General features: G+C 28.5%; 1 protein-coding gene across 1 annotated transcript; it reads left to right on the top strand.

Annotated features, from left to right (window-relative positions):
- The first annotated feature begins 174 nt into the window (after positions 1–174).
- On the top strand, positions 175–1,584 carry LOC124807596 (uncharacterized). The gene has a single exon (XM_065811530.1). The coding sequence runs from the start codon at positions 175–177 to the stop codon at positions 1,582–1,584; it is 1,410 nt and encodes a 469-aa protein (XP_065667602.1).
- The last annotated feature ends 13,090 nt before the right edge of the window (positions 1,585–14,674 follow it).

Genomic DNA, 14,674 nt, shown 5'->3' with positions numbered 1-14,674 from the left:
CAATTTAAAATGATATTACCTTAAAACGCAACAAAATAAAATCAAATTAAAAAATATTAAAAACATCATTTCATAATGAGTACAAATAACTTATTTTATAATGAAAAGGAATCGGCGTTAGAAAAATATTTCAAAATAAAAAAAAAACTTTTTATTGGGATGCTGTTTTTTCGGATGTTTATCTCTGGAGTAGAATATTCCGTTATTTTACCTACAGCGCTTCTCTACATGAAAAGATTTAATGCTAACAATATTTTTATGGGTTTGGTTGTTTCTTTGTACCCAGTTGGTGCAATTATATCATTACCTTTGTTTGGATACTTATATGATAAAACAAAACGAATTAAAGAACTTCTTCTTGTGTTGAACTTGTTTCAGATAATTGGAAATGTGTTGTATGCTTTGCATTTTTCTATATGGTTTCCGCTTGTTGGCAGGTTTATAAGTGGAATGGGTGACGGTTTCATTTCATGCGTCTCTGGAGAACTGACTCAAATATATCCACCAAATACTAGATTGACAATTCTTTCTCTTCTTGAAATAGGTCGTGTTTTTGGCTTGATGATTGGACCTTCGCTCAACTTAGTTATTGAAAAAGAGAACTTTAAAGTAAATGGCTGGGTTTTGGATAAAACTACCCTACCAGGAATAGCTATGGCATGTGTCTGGTTTATAAATGAGCTTATGACACTTTGCTGCGTTTATAACATTAGAAAAGAAATCGAAGAAAGTTCTAAATTTACAAATATTGATACGAAGAAATTAAATGCTGAGACCCAAACGTCAGTCAAGCTTGAAAGTTTCATCTATAACGATAATTTTGATGAAATTGGAAGTGAAACTACTTCATCAAGCCACCTATTATCAGATAACTTCCAAGACAAATCACCAGATGATGTCAAAACAAAAGAGAAAGAATTTCAAAGACCAAAACTTTTGTATAAATATTGGCTTCAAACTTATAAAGCTATATTTTCATTTGAGTTTTTCATTATATTTTTTGCTGATTTAGTTCTTTGGATGATTCAAACTCAATTTGAACTCCTTTTACCTTACATTACCGAGTTTAATTATAACTGGAGCCCATCATCAGCAAGTTTTGTATACGTTGGCGGTAGCTGTATAATTTTGATAGTTTTTCTTATAATTATATTTCTGTCAAAGAAAATAGTTATACAGGAGTATTACCTAATGTTGTTCGCATTAGTTTTAACTTCTATATCAGTAGCATTGGTTATATTAGAAAGCGTTACTCAGAAATATAATTTAAGAATTGCCATTTTTTTTGTTGTGTGTTCTTTAATGTTTATAACCCTGCCTTTCAACCTTGTTTCAACAAAAAGTCTTACTATGAAAATGTTTCCAGCTGAAAATCAAGGCATAATTCAGGGTTTTTTTTCATCAGCAACACGTATAGCTATGATTGGAGGACCTATTGCGATGAGCTTTGTGCTAGAAAAACGCCAAACTTATGGAATAGTAGCTGTGACAATTTGTTTACTAGTTATAGCCTGTCTTTCCTTCGCACTAAACAGAATTAAAAAACTAATTCAACAAAACGAAAAAGATTTTTTAGGCGCTTAACTTTATTGTACTAATTTTATAAATTTTATATTCACATAATCATAACGAAATATTCGTAACATGCATATCCATAAAGAAAATATAAATTGTGTCCAATTAATTAGTATGTACGAGTTTTATCATTTCGTATTCTTAAACTGATTTATTTTTTCAATGCAGTCATAAAAAGGACAAAACAATAATAGTTATAAAAACCAACCAAAAGATCCGAGTTTTGACACCGGCTCTGGCCAGATAAGCGATATTGCCCAGCATTAAACCTTAATCCCTTGCAGATATTTATAGTGCGCATGTGTCTATATAGATTTTTTGTTTTTCTCTGAATATTAAATGTAATTTTAGTTTACATTTTTAAACCCCGAAGATAGGCACAGATTTTTTAACTATTTTAAGTTGGTTTTGTTCATGATGTACAGTTTTTAAAGATAGTCAAATCTTTTTAAAGAAATCAAATGACAAAAAAAGATTGATATTTAAAAAAAAGTTTGCTGCGATTAATTTTTAACAACTTTGAACGTAATATGGTGACTGCAGGGCCGCCGACAGCTTTTATGACGCCTGGGGCATAGTAGATATTAGGCGCCCCTTTAAAAATGCGTAATTTTTAAAAGCATGTACAATTATTCAAGTTAATGATTGTGTTCTTTTTTCTAATAATGTTACTGTATATCCATATATTCAAAAAAAACTGCATATCCTGCATTGTAAACGCAGTCTGGTAAGTCATTGATGAAGAACACCAATAGCAGTGATACAAGAACTGATCCTTGAGGAACGTCACTTGTCACCCTAATCCACTCAGATGTCTATTAGCTAGACAACCTGTGATCCAGTTAATTAGCTGGCCTCAAATACCATAGTCATAATTCTCATGAAAAAACTGTTGGGTGACAATGTGTTGAATGATTTGGCAAAGTCGGTAAAAAAATGTTTTAATTAGGTTTCTGCGGCAAACTGCTTCCGCTAAAATGTTACGGGTTTTAATCAAGTTTGTCTTTGTGATGCACAAATCCATGTTGAGACTTTGATATAGGATTGTGCACAGTGTTTTATAATCTTATCTATAATAATTTTCTTTATCACCTTGCACGGTATAGGTGAGAGACACAATCTTTCAGTTATAAGACTTTGGTTTTTTTGATGAGGGTAGACGTGACATTTAATTTGCGTTAAGAGTTTAACATTCCTTTGGGAATTGTTAACCTTAGCAAATAAAGCTTGTTTTTTTTTATTTTTCTATTTAAAATGATGATTAAATTTACTTTCAGAATAATCATAAAGGTATTTATGAGATATATATGCATATTTTTGTGAAATAATCTGACAAAGTTTATCTTTAAAAGTTTATCTCTTTAAAATGTTTTCTTTGGATAAGACCTAGTTTCTACTTTAATGTCATCGATATATAAACGTTTCAAATTTTTTTCTTGGTTTGGTCCCCGCCAAAAAAAAAAAAAAAAAAAAAATTATTTTAAACTATAATTCTTTGGTAATAAAAATAAAGAAAAGTTAATTGCTATCCACCAAGTATATCTGCACGTCTTATAAATTTCAAAAATCGTTTTACTCACTCAAGGCCACTTTTATTTAACATGAATGTTTTTAATATATATCAAATAAATGTTTATAATGTTCTTTGTTTTATGTTTAAATGTAAAACCAACATATCTCCAGCTTCCTTTTTTGATTTATATTCTTTAAAAGAAAAAAATAAATATTCTTTAAGAAATGATAATTTTATTAAACAACCAAAATTTCAAACAAACTTTGGTAAATTTTGCATTTCTTTTCGTGGAGCTTTTTTATGGAACCAAATAATTTTAAAAAATTTTGATTTTTTTCATGAATGGAATTATAATATGTTCAAAAGAAAACTAAAAAAAGTAATTTTCTCAATTGAAAATATTTTTATATACTTTTATTTGTACCCAGTTTTGTCATCACTCATTTATACTTTACTTTTATACAATATTGATTTAAAGTTTATGTGAGAAACTATATTTAAACACCATTATTTGAATTTTGTTAAAAGTTGCACTGACGTTATTTGTACAGTAGTCATTTATTATTTATTTGTTAACTTTAATTTTTATTTTAATTCGTAATATTAGTAAATAATTTGTATCACAAACGGAAAAGTTTAAAATTTGTATTTATTTACTTTATTTATATTAACTAAGTTCAAAGTTCTCCAACAGCGGTTCTCGGTGACAAGACCTGTATGGTCTTCTTTGAGTTCCCACGTTCTTTATCTTTATTCTTTATTTTTATTTATTTATTTTTAACGATTTCTTTGCATGTAATTTTTCTTATTGATATGTTTGTAAATATTGTGTTAAATATTGTAATAAAGAACAAAAAAGAAAAAAAAAAAAATCAAATTTTAATTACAAAAATTTTTTGTAATTAAAATTTGATTTTAAAAAATGATTGTAAATTATAATGTAAAAAATGATGTAATTAAAATTTGATTTATAGAAAATGATTTTTCCGTCTTCCGTTTTCTGGCACCCCTATTATCTTGGCGCCCGTGGCACCTATGCCCTTTTTACCCCTTCCTCTAGGCGGCCCTGGGCGGCTGTAATTGCTACTAACCACATGTCATATCTTATAAAACTGTCCAGTTTATGTGGACAATGTATCGGCAATGATTCATTTAACACAACAACTTTAACGAATAGAATTGATCAACGAATAGAATTGATCAACGAATAGAATTGATCAACGAATAGAATTGATCAACGAATAGAATTGATCAACGAATAGAATTGATCAACGAATAGAATTGATCAACGAATAGAATTGATCAACGAATAGAATTGATCAACGAATAGAATTGATCAACGAATAGAATTGATCAACGAATAGAATTGATCAACGAATAAAGTTGATCAACGAATAGAATTGATCAACGAATAGAATTGATCAACGAATAGAATTGATCAACGAATAGAATTGATCAAAGAATAGAATTGATCAACGAATAGAGTTGATCAGTTTTTACTAAGCTAAGACGATAGGGCACAAAGATAAGATAGAAATTACCCCACCCAAAATTTGATCGAAATGCTATACAAATATTCAAATTATTGAACAGCGAGGAACAACCTTTAGTTTAGGTCACTGTCCACAAGCATGTTCTCTCAAAAAATGCACATGTTTTTGAAAAAGGTCGCAAGAAAAAAAGTAATGTGGAAGACTACCTTTAAGCAACGATCCTATTTGAACGAGTGCACCAAAAAAACGATCCTATTTGAACGAGTGCTAACAAATTTATCTGATTACCCAAAAGTTGATGAAATAATGATGTCTGCAATAATAATTATAATTTACAATATTAAAATGCTTATTTGAAAAATTAAGTTACCTAAGGCTTAAATAAGTAAACATGGTCTAAAATTTTATTGACTAAAATTTCTGCAAACAATTTTCAGAAAATTGTTTTCATTTAGCGCAACTGAATTTAGCTGTTCTCTTGTAAACAACTTTTTAAAAATGTTTTAACATATTAAGGTAACAATTTTTAACATACCTAATTCAGATGAATCCAATCTCTTTTATTCCCATTGAGATATTAATACGCTATTTGAAACAACAAACGAAATTATCGAAAATTAATGAGTGGTTAATAAGTAATAAACTTTCTCTAAATGTGGATAAAACCAAAATTGTTTAAGTGAATAAATCAAAAAAATATTCCCATCAAATTGTCTAATATAATAATCAATGACACTAACATTAAAAGAGAAAACTCAGTAAACTTTCTAGGCGTTATCTTAGATAAACATTGACGTTGGAGTTTACATATAAAAAGTATTGAAAATAAAATATAAAAAATTTAGCAATGATACATAGGACTAAACCATTTAAAAACAAGAATTCTTTTATTAGTTTATATTTCTCTTTTGTTCATTGTTATTTAATTTATTTCAATATTGCATGGGCAAGTACAAAATTAAAAAAATTGTACTGTAAACAAAAAAACGCGTGCAGAACAATTTTTGGAGCTTATAGAACTGTACCTTGTGAGCCTCATCTGCGTATACTTGGAGCATTAAATATATATAAAATCAACTTACACCATGTTTTAATGTTCACGTATAAAACAAAAATTATATATTAAAATAGGATTAAAATTCTTTGGGATTATCTCCTAAAATATTTCAATTCTATTTTGACAAAATAATTCATAAATATCCAACAAAATTTTCAAATAACAACTTTGTTGTCCCAAAATATAATTCAAAACTAACTTCATATTAAGTTCTTTATCGTGGACCTTACTTGTGGAAAATGTTTCCCAAAATTGTTAATATACACAAAACTAGTATAGAGCAGTTTAAAAATGAATCTAAACAGGCATTCTTACTTATGGATTTTAATATATCCAATTTTAAATGTTTTTTTTAATTAAAACTCAAATACAAAAAAATAATTAATACAAAAATTATGTCACTGAGTGTATCAACATTTTTTTTTTCATTACCTTAATTATGGTATTACCTTTATGTCGTTTGCTAATTTGTTTACGTTATTTCTATGAAGTATACTAATTTATTTACTTTTTATTTTTAATTCTTAGTTTAAGTTTTTAAGTTTAAACCAAATGATAATATCTTTTTTATATTTTCTTGTTCACTTGATCTTATTTTTTTTCCTTAAATTTTGATTCTTTAAATTTTTTTTAAATGACAAAGAATTGTTATCTATTTTACTTTTTTTTTAATAAATAGTTTGTAAACTATTTATTAAAAATTTTTAAAGATATTTAAACATTACGGTTTTTGTAAATACGTGAAATGGGGCTTGGTGATAAGGCTAAATAAGTCTTCTTCTTGCCCCGCCAATATTTGTTTTTATTCATATGCTTCGAAACTGTATATATTGTTAAACGGCAAAAATAAACAAAAAAAAAATTAAAAGAAAAAAATGATTTGCAACAAATTATTACTTAGACCTGCGCTGCTTAATAACTGTCAACATTTCTTACATTTTTTCATACTTAATTGGAAAATTAGAAACGTACAAAGTGTACAATATGCTGTTCTAATATAACTCTGGGTAGTATCTTGAAAGCAACAAAATATACTTGAAAATTTTGATATAAAGTGTTATAATGATACATATGAAGAAAATTTATTGCCAAAAATGAAAGTTATAAAGAAAGATATGAACAATAATGCCAAATTTAAAACAAATCACTATAAATCAGTATTATCTAACTTGTTTGTCTTACTTCATTGACAGTTATAGAGATATATAAATTTAGAAATTTAATAATTTTAAAAATAAAATTATTAAATTTCTAAAAGTTATAAAATAGGAATAATAAAGTAAATAATAAAATAAATGTAAAGAATTTTGGATTGCTAAATGGTATTTGTCACCAGTAGGCTGTAGTGGTTACAGTGACTCCAATGATCTAAAAACTTTAAATAAGATTAGCCAAAATCAAGTACCCATATCTTTAATTGAAAATGCAGTACCATCAAAAAAAGCAAAAATAAAACATACAACACTAATGCTCAGTTCTTTTAATAAAAATGATAAAATTAATATACTGAAAAAAACAAATATTTCTCAAGTTGGGATGATATTGTCTCATTAAAGGCAGATTACAGCTTGTCTTACAAATTCCTTGCAATTAATGTATACAGAGAGAAATGTTAAAACCAAAGATAATAAAAAAGATACCAACATTAAATAGTACCGCAAATAATAATATATTTTAAATGCATTTTAAGGACAACTTAAGTTAATAGAAGGAATTGGGCCAATAATGAAGAGAATTGAATCTATTTACTATTTTGAAAAATTGATCTACGTATAGTTTAAGAGCAAAACTCCAAAACCTGCTGTTTGAAGAAAATTGTTTTTCATAACATGAAACTTTGCCCACTAATTCCCTAAAGTATATGGAACACGTTAAAAAATGCCCCATGACTCGCAACAGGAGAACCCCTTTTTTTGGGAACAAATTGGGAAAAATTGGTTGGGGAAGAACATAAGGTCTTATCATGACCGATGCATTTGAAAACATTTGCGGTTGGCTCAAAAACGCTGCCGGAAGTGAATGTATTCTATTAGAGATTTATATGATAAAATAATTGAAGACAATAATGGTGTTAGATATTGTCTTAAAACGTTTTGATCAAAACTGAAGGTAAGGTATGAAGATCACGTCCATTTTGTCCAAAGTGCTCGCTGTAAAAGTGATTTTGTTTAAAAATATGGCGGACTATATAATCAGGAAATTTAAAGAAAAGGACCCAGCAGCAAGAGATAAGGTAAAAGCAGCAGCCAAAATAGTAAAGAGAGAGATAAAGTCAATGGGATACAGTAAAGATTTTTACCCCACTACTGATGATATCGCAAATGGAGAAAAATGAAGTGGGTTCCTTAATTATTGAAAACTTTTATGATGTTACTGATTTCTTTCAGTCAGAAACGGCTGCGTCTGAGCCAATGTATTATACAAGCTTCACGACCGAAAAGTATCATTGCACTAATTCCATTTGGACTGGCTGTCAATATTGATAATATTGATAAATCTACACAAAAAATAAGTATTGGACTTAAGCAATGGGTAGCTGATAATGTTGTCCACAGTATTGCAACACCAACAGTAAAAGTGTTATTTCATGGGTTGGGAATAATCACCATAAAAAAAAGCAGACTGGATCGTTTGGTAAAGTTCCGAGATTGAGACAACTTCTACCAACACCATTTTCTAACAGCCGTGGTAAAGAGATTGTGCCGTATCATAAATCTTCGCATCTATAAAAGTTTCAATATAAAAAAATCTCTGAGGTTACAGCAAGACCGCTCATTTCTGATATAAATACCCAGCTAGCACACTTACGTTAAGTCAACGTAAGTAAATACATCGCGAACGTCGGCTATTTTCTTCAATGCAAATACAACGTTGATCCAATAATAGTTATATCGTATTTATATTAATTAAAACCTAAATAACGACGGGATTAAAAATAGTTAGCAAAATTACATTGATCCAACGTATGTAAAAACATCGCAAAAATACATTGGAACAACGTTGGTTTTTATATAGTGGATCAACATTGTGTTTGCATCGAGATATACAAATATATATTTGTTTAATTTATAAGAATTATTTTTCATTCAAATATATTAGTTGATTATGGAAATACACTTTGCTAAAGGAACAGGTCTTAAGGATCTCTCTGAGAACATACTGAGAATTATGTCAATAAATGATGATCTTGCAATTGAAGAAACCATGAGGCGATCTTTAAAGTCAACGGGGGATTGTCAGGTAGCTATGGCATGGTAGAATCTGTCCGTCACTTATGGGCATTAAGTCTTTCACAGATAGCTTCAATACACGATGCAATGATTCAAGTTGTTTGTTGAAAGCAATGAAATGCAATGATTCAAGTTGTTTGTTGAAATTGGCCCTAAACTATCTAAATTGATTCCTAACACTGAAGCCTCATTTAAAGATTTTCTAGTACCGATGGATAATAGCATTCACTCGGATAAGTTATCTAAAGAGTTACTATTTGATGAGTTCGAAAAAGCCTTTAAAACACTAAAAAAAAATAAAGCAGTTGGACCGGACAAAATCAATGGTAACATAATTTTAGATTGCTTTGAACAATTAAAATATATTCTTTTTAAAGTCTTTAAATCATCAATCGAACAAGGAGTCTTTTCTGATCAATTGAAAGTTGCTAATTCCACTATTTAAAGGTGGTGACAAATCTGACATTAGTAATTACCGGCCTATCTCTATCTTTTCTATATTTTCAAAAATACTAGAAAGAATCATGTTTAATAGAGTACTTAATTATTTTAGTTTAAAAAATTTATTAAACAACAATCAGTTTGGCCTTAAGAAGAATAACTCAACCGAGCATGCAATTATTCAGTTGGTACGTGAGATTTCCAATACTTTTGAAAAATCTCAATTTACATTAGGAATTTTTATCGATCTTTCAAAAGCATTTGATACTGTGGATCATGATATTTTGCTTTATAAACTTAATTATTACGGAATCTTGTAAGTATTATGTTTGCTGATGACACAAACTAATTTCTCTCTAACAGTGACATCTACCTACTATTCTCCGTTATGAACAAAGAACTTCAAAACATATCTAAATGGTTTAAAAGTAACAAATTAACATTAAATGTAAACAAAACAAAATGGATTTTTTTCCACCCGCTCTCCAAAAAACGTTCTCTGCCCCAAAATTTACCAAAAATTTTTATTGACCATAATGAAATAAAAAGAGATTCTGTAACTAAATGCCTGGGGGTTTTCATTGACGAGAACATCACATGGAAACATCATATTAACTATGCCTGCTCGAAAGTTTCAAAAAGTATTGGAATTCTATATAAGGCGCGTACTCATTTAGATAAAAATAATTTAACTAAACTTTATTATTCTTTTATTCATAGTTATATAAGTTATGGAATTATTGTCTGGGGTAGTACTGATCAAAGCAAGTTACAATGTCTCCAACTCTGTCAGAAACATGCGATCCGTGTAATTAATTTTGCGGATCGGTTCTCAAATTCCTCAATATTTTTCAATCAAATGAAAATCCTCAATATTTATAAACTAAACGTATATAAAAATTTATCTTTTGTTTATATATGGAAGTATGATTTATCTCCTTTAATTTTTAAAGACCTTTTTATTTTGAAACCTTTAAGCAAGTTTAACATGAGGAATAATAACTATTTAAATGAACCACTCTGTCGAACAAAATTCAATCAATTCTGTATCACTTATCGTTCAGCTCATCTCTGGAACAAAATTATTTTGCCTAACTTCGGCTTACCCCTAACTTATTCTGTTTTTAAAATTAAATTAAAAGATCTCATTCTCTCTATTGAAAATATCTTAGAATATTTTTAATTTGTCTTATGATATATAATAATTTTGAAATGTATGTTCAATCTTTGTTTTATACTTGTTGATAATTTGTTTCTGTTTATCTAAGTGCTATTTTAATATTTTTATGTTAATTTTTTACGTTCTCTTATTGTAAAAAGGCGTTTTTATAATACTTTACGTACTCTGTTTTGTAAAAGGCTTCTGACGATAAGATCATTTGATCTTCTTTTAGAAGCCTTGCTTGTATTTGAAAAAAATATGTAATTATATATATTACGTCAAATGTAAACAAAAAAACTTACGAACAAAAAATTGGAAAAACAACATGTCCGACATTTATTTTTTGAAAGATAAATAGGATAAAGCTTGGAGTATCAAGGTTGCTTGCTCAAAAAATAAAACCATTAACCATCACCTGCTCTTTGTCCATGCATTGTTAGGATGGGATACTGTTTTGTCTATGTTAAAAAAAAATTTAAAAAAAAACTAGTTAAAAACATCTTGAATAAGTGGCAAAAAATGGCAAAATGGCAAAAAATATCAGAAGTAAAAAATATCAGAAGTAATGACAAGTCCTTGGAGTAATCAAGAAGAAGTTGAAAACATTTCTACTGAAGGTTTTATTTTGTTATATAGAGGAACAAAGGTAAGCACGCTTGCAAAATTGAGATTTTTTTCTTTATAGCATAGGAATCCTAATTGCATAAAAATAATTATCTTACTTAACTTTATTATTAATTTTAGGTATAATAAATACATCAATTTAGGATGCAAGGGTATAATATCGCCAGGCAAAACTTTCACCTACTGTAAAAGCTGCTTACTTCATAAAATTATTTGACAATGCAAGCGCATTGTCAAATAATTTTATGGTTACTAACTGATGTCTTTGAACTAGATGCAACTAAATTGGACTGAAAGTGGAGTAATCACACCAGTAACGACCGATAAAGACATTGCCAAAGCAGCACTAACAAAGGTCATTAGATGTAATTGCAAGGCACATTTTTTTAATGAATGCATTTTTTTTGAACTCCTTGAAAAGATCTTAAAAAACTTTATAAATATAATTCGAACTTAAATATTTTTTTATTTTACAACAACGGTTTCCTTTTTTGCTTATCTTTAAGACAACAACAAAAAAAACCATGCGGTGGCAAAGGATGTAGCAAAGCATGTATGTGTAAAAAATACAAAATACGGTGCTTGCAATTTTGTGGGAAATGTCGTGAAACAGAATGTATAAATAGCAAGATAAACTATAATGATGAAACTTAAATAAAAAAGGCGTGTTTTCGCATTATTTATTTATATTATCACATATCAATATTTTCACAAAATATCAGTCGTATACTTGCTAATCTATTTCATGTTGGGCATGACAGTTAAAGAGGAAAACGATATGAAAAATTATGACAATGAAGACAGAAACGTATTTAAATGTTTCCCTGATTTTTAAATCAGAAAAATTTTAAAAACAAAAACGATTTAATTTTGTTTTTATTAAATGTGACAAATGACCTTTTTAATTAAAGTTTCTATTAAAACATTCAAACAAAAAAAAACTTAGTGACTTATTTATAGAATTTATTTGTTAAATAACTAGCTAACATTTTATTTTTAAAGTTAAGTGTCATTTCAAAAGTTGTTCAGTTTGTTCAAAAAATACTTTAAAATGGTATATCATAAGTCTATATTAAAATACATTTTTTTTGTGTTTTTGTTTTTTTACGCATTATGAATCATAATGTATATATCATAACTTATGTGTCCGAAAAAGGGGGTTCTCTTGTTGCGAATCATGGGAATTTCTTTATTATTTAATCATTGACATCTTTATTCATGGGCATTTTTTTACCTGATCTAAATACCCTATAGAATTATTGAGCAAAGTTTCATCTTTAAAAACATTTTTCCCGAAAATAATCTAGTTTGACTGGACTAGTAGGTTTTATTAAAGAATAAGAATGATAGTAAAGTTCGCGATAAAATCTCGTTCATTTGACAGGTGAATTAAAGCTTCAAATGCGACTTTTGTTCTTTTTTTTATTCAATATAATGTAAATTAATAAAAATAATTTTATTAATTAGTTTTAATAATTTGTATTGTATATATCAAAGATTTAAAATACCTCAAATGCTCCGTTTTCATGGCAAGTGAAATAGCAACCCTAGCTTCGCATTTTAGTCTATACGTAATGCGCTCACGCAAAATAAATGTCCATTGCAAAATAACCGTGATTGGCGAGGAAGGAGGAGTAAACTTTCTAGTTAAATGCTTTTCCGAGGTGCTTTGTGATAAGACCATAAGGGCTTCTTGAAGCTCCTGAATAACCTTTGGCTATTGACTTGTTCAAGCAAGGTAAAGTATTTAGGTTTATAAAAAAAGCAACTGGAATGGCATAAGGAACCATCAGCAATTCAATTAAAAAGTAAAAATTAGTCAAGATCCGGAGCTAAGCGTAAAACGACATCCAGAACTGATTGCGATATTGCAAAGATAATGCAAAAAATAACCGATTTTTGTTCGCACCAAGAGTCAAGCCTTCTTGAAAAAAAAAGTTAAAATACATGTGAGTGCATGTACTATTTGTGATTGATTGAAAAAGGGTGGATTTAAAGAAATATTTCCACGCGAGAAACCATTTCAAAAACCCATCAAGACCGAAGACTTGCATTTGCTAAAAGATAGTTTTGTGCACTGATGAGACAAAGTTTAATCTTGTGAAGTTAAATGTTCACACCATACTAAAGACTTATTAGAGTAGTAAATTGGAGTAGTGAATTGTGGCCAAATAGACCAAAATATTGTGGGCAAGTCATGCTTTTTAATAAATGGCAAAAATATTTTTTTTTTTAATTTTTTCAATTAAAACCAACGTTCAAAGTTTTACGAGCAATGTATGATATACATTTCAAACCACAAGAGAAAATTGTTTGCCAATTAAGGTACTTGGGAGCAAATTTCTCAGTTTGAATATACTTGAGTTTTTTAGCAACATATTTACATGTTGATTGAAAAAAATATTGTTCATTTAGCAATTGTGAAAAGTCTTTTTTGTAATAGGTTTTACCATTATTAATTATGAAAGTTTTCTCGTTAAAAATTTATGTAGCTTTTTTGAATGATAAATTGCTCTAATTTCTCCATCAATCAAACGCTTCTATTAATGATATGCATCCCGACATCCCAACTTTTAATGATATTACATCCCGACAAAAATTGTTTTAGTAGATTTGCTGTGAACCTGTTTAGGCATTTTTGAGCGGTTCATTAGTCTTGCTTATCGGTTACTTTGTGGGCCATTAGTGTCAGCCGCTAATGGTCCTCTAAGTAACTGATGAGCAAAACTATAGTGGGCCGCTGAAAATACCTAAATAGGTCCTCTGAAATTTCGCTATAGAATGTTTGCTGGGATTCTTGAGGTCTAATTACTTTTCCTATCAAAGCATTGCTGCATCTGAACCTTCTCTCTAAAGCCTTCTCTCTGAAATAAATTTGCCTTATGGAGCGAATGATTTTGCTTAAAACCCTTTCTCTTTTTTTCTATTTTTAATTTCTCTTTCAATAGATCGAGTTCATTTATATCGTTACAAAGTAACCATGATAACCAATACTTATTACTTCAATCAAACAACAACACATTAGCTTCAATATGCACAAAAATTAAAAATATTTGTTAAGTTGTTATTGAGTAATTATCAATGAATGGGTGCTGAATTTCATAGTGTTCATGAGATAAATAAATGGTTTTATGTCTTTAAAATACCTGAAGTTTCAAAAGCCTATTTCAAACTATAATCATTTACATTTTTAAACAAAAACTTTAACCTCTTTTTATTTCAGTATTATCCAGTTCATCTAATTCAAAATATTTGTAATTATGGATAATCGTTTTCAGATTTATTAATATCGTAATTAAACACTGAACTCAAGCCAACGATAGTATTTTTATTGTATGCTAAAAAAAAAGTCTCTCTGGTAATTCCCAATTCTGTCATCTTTAATTCAAAAGTAAATTTTGATATAAATTTTCTTGTAGGACAAACGAATTTGGTAGTTTATTTTGAAGAAAATCAAACACAAAGAGACAATTATAAAGCGTTACAAGATCTTGAAATTTTAGAATTTTAAATTCAGAAAACCTATTTTCGATATTAGATCGTAAAGGAGAAAATGTCATAATTCTTAAGGAAGTGCTT

The sequence above is a fragment of the Hydra vulgaris genome, chromosome 12 (assembly GCF_038396675.1).
Source record: "Hydra vulgaris chromosome 12, alternate assembly HydraT2T_AEP".
Classification (NCBI taxonomy): domain Eukaryota; kingdom Metazoa; phylum Cnidaria; class Hydrozoa; order Anthoathecata; family Hydridae; genus Hydra; species Hydra vulgaris.
The sequence above is the reverse complement of the archived record's forward strand: the minus strand, read 5'-3'. Positions and strand labels throughout refer to the sequence as shown.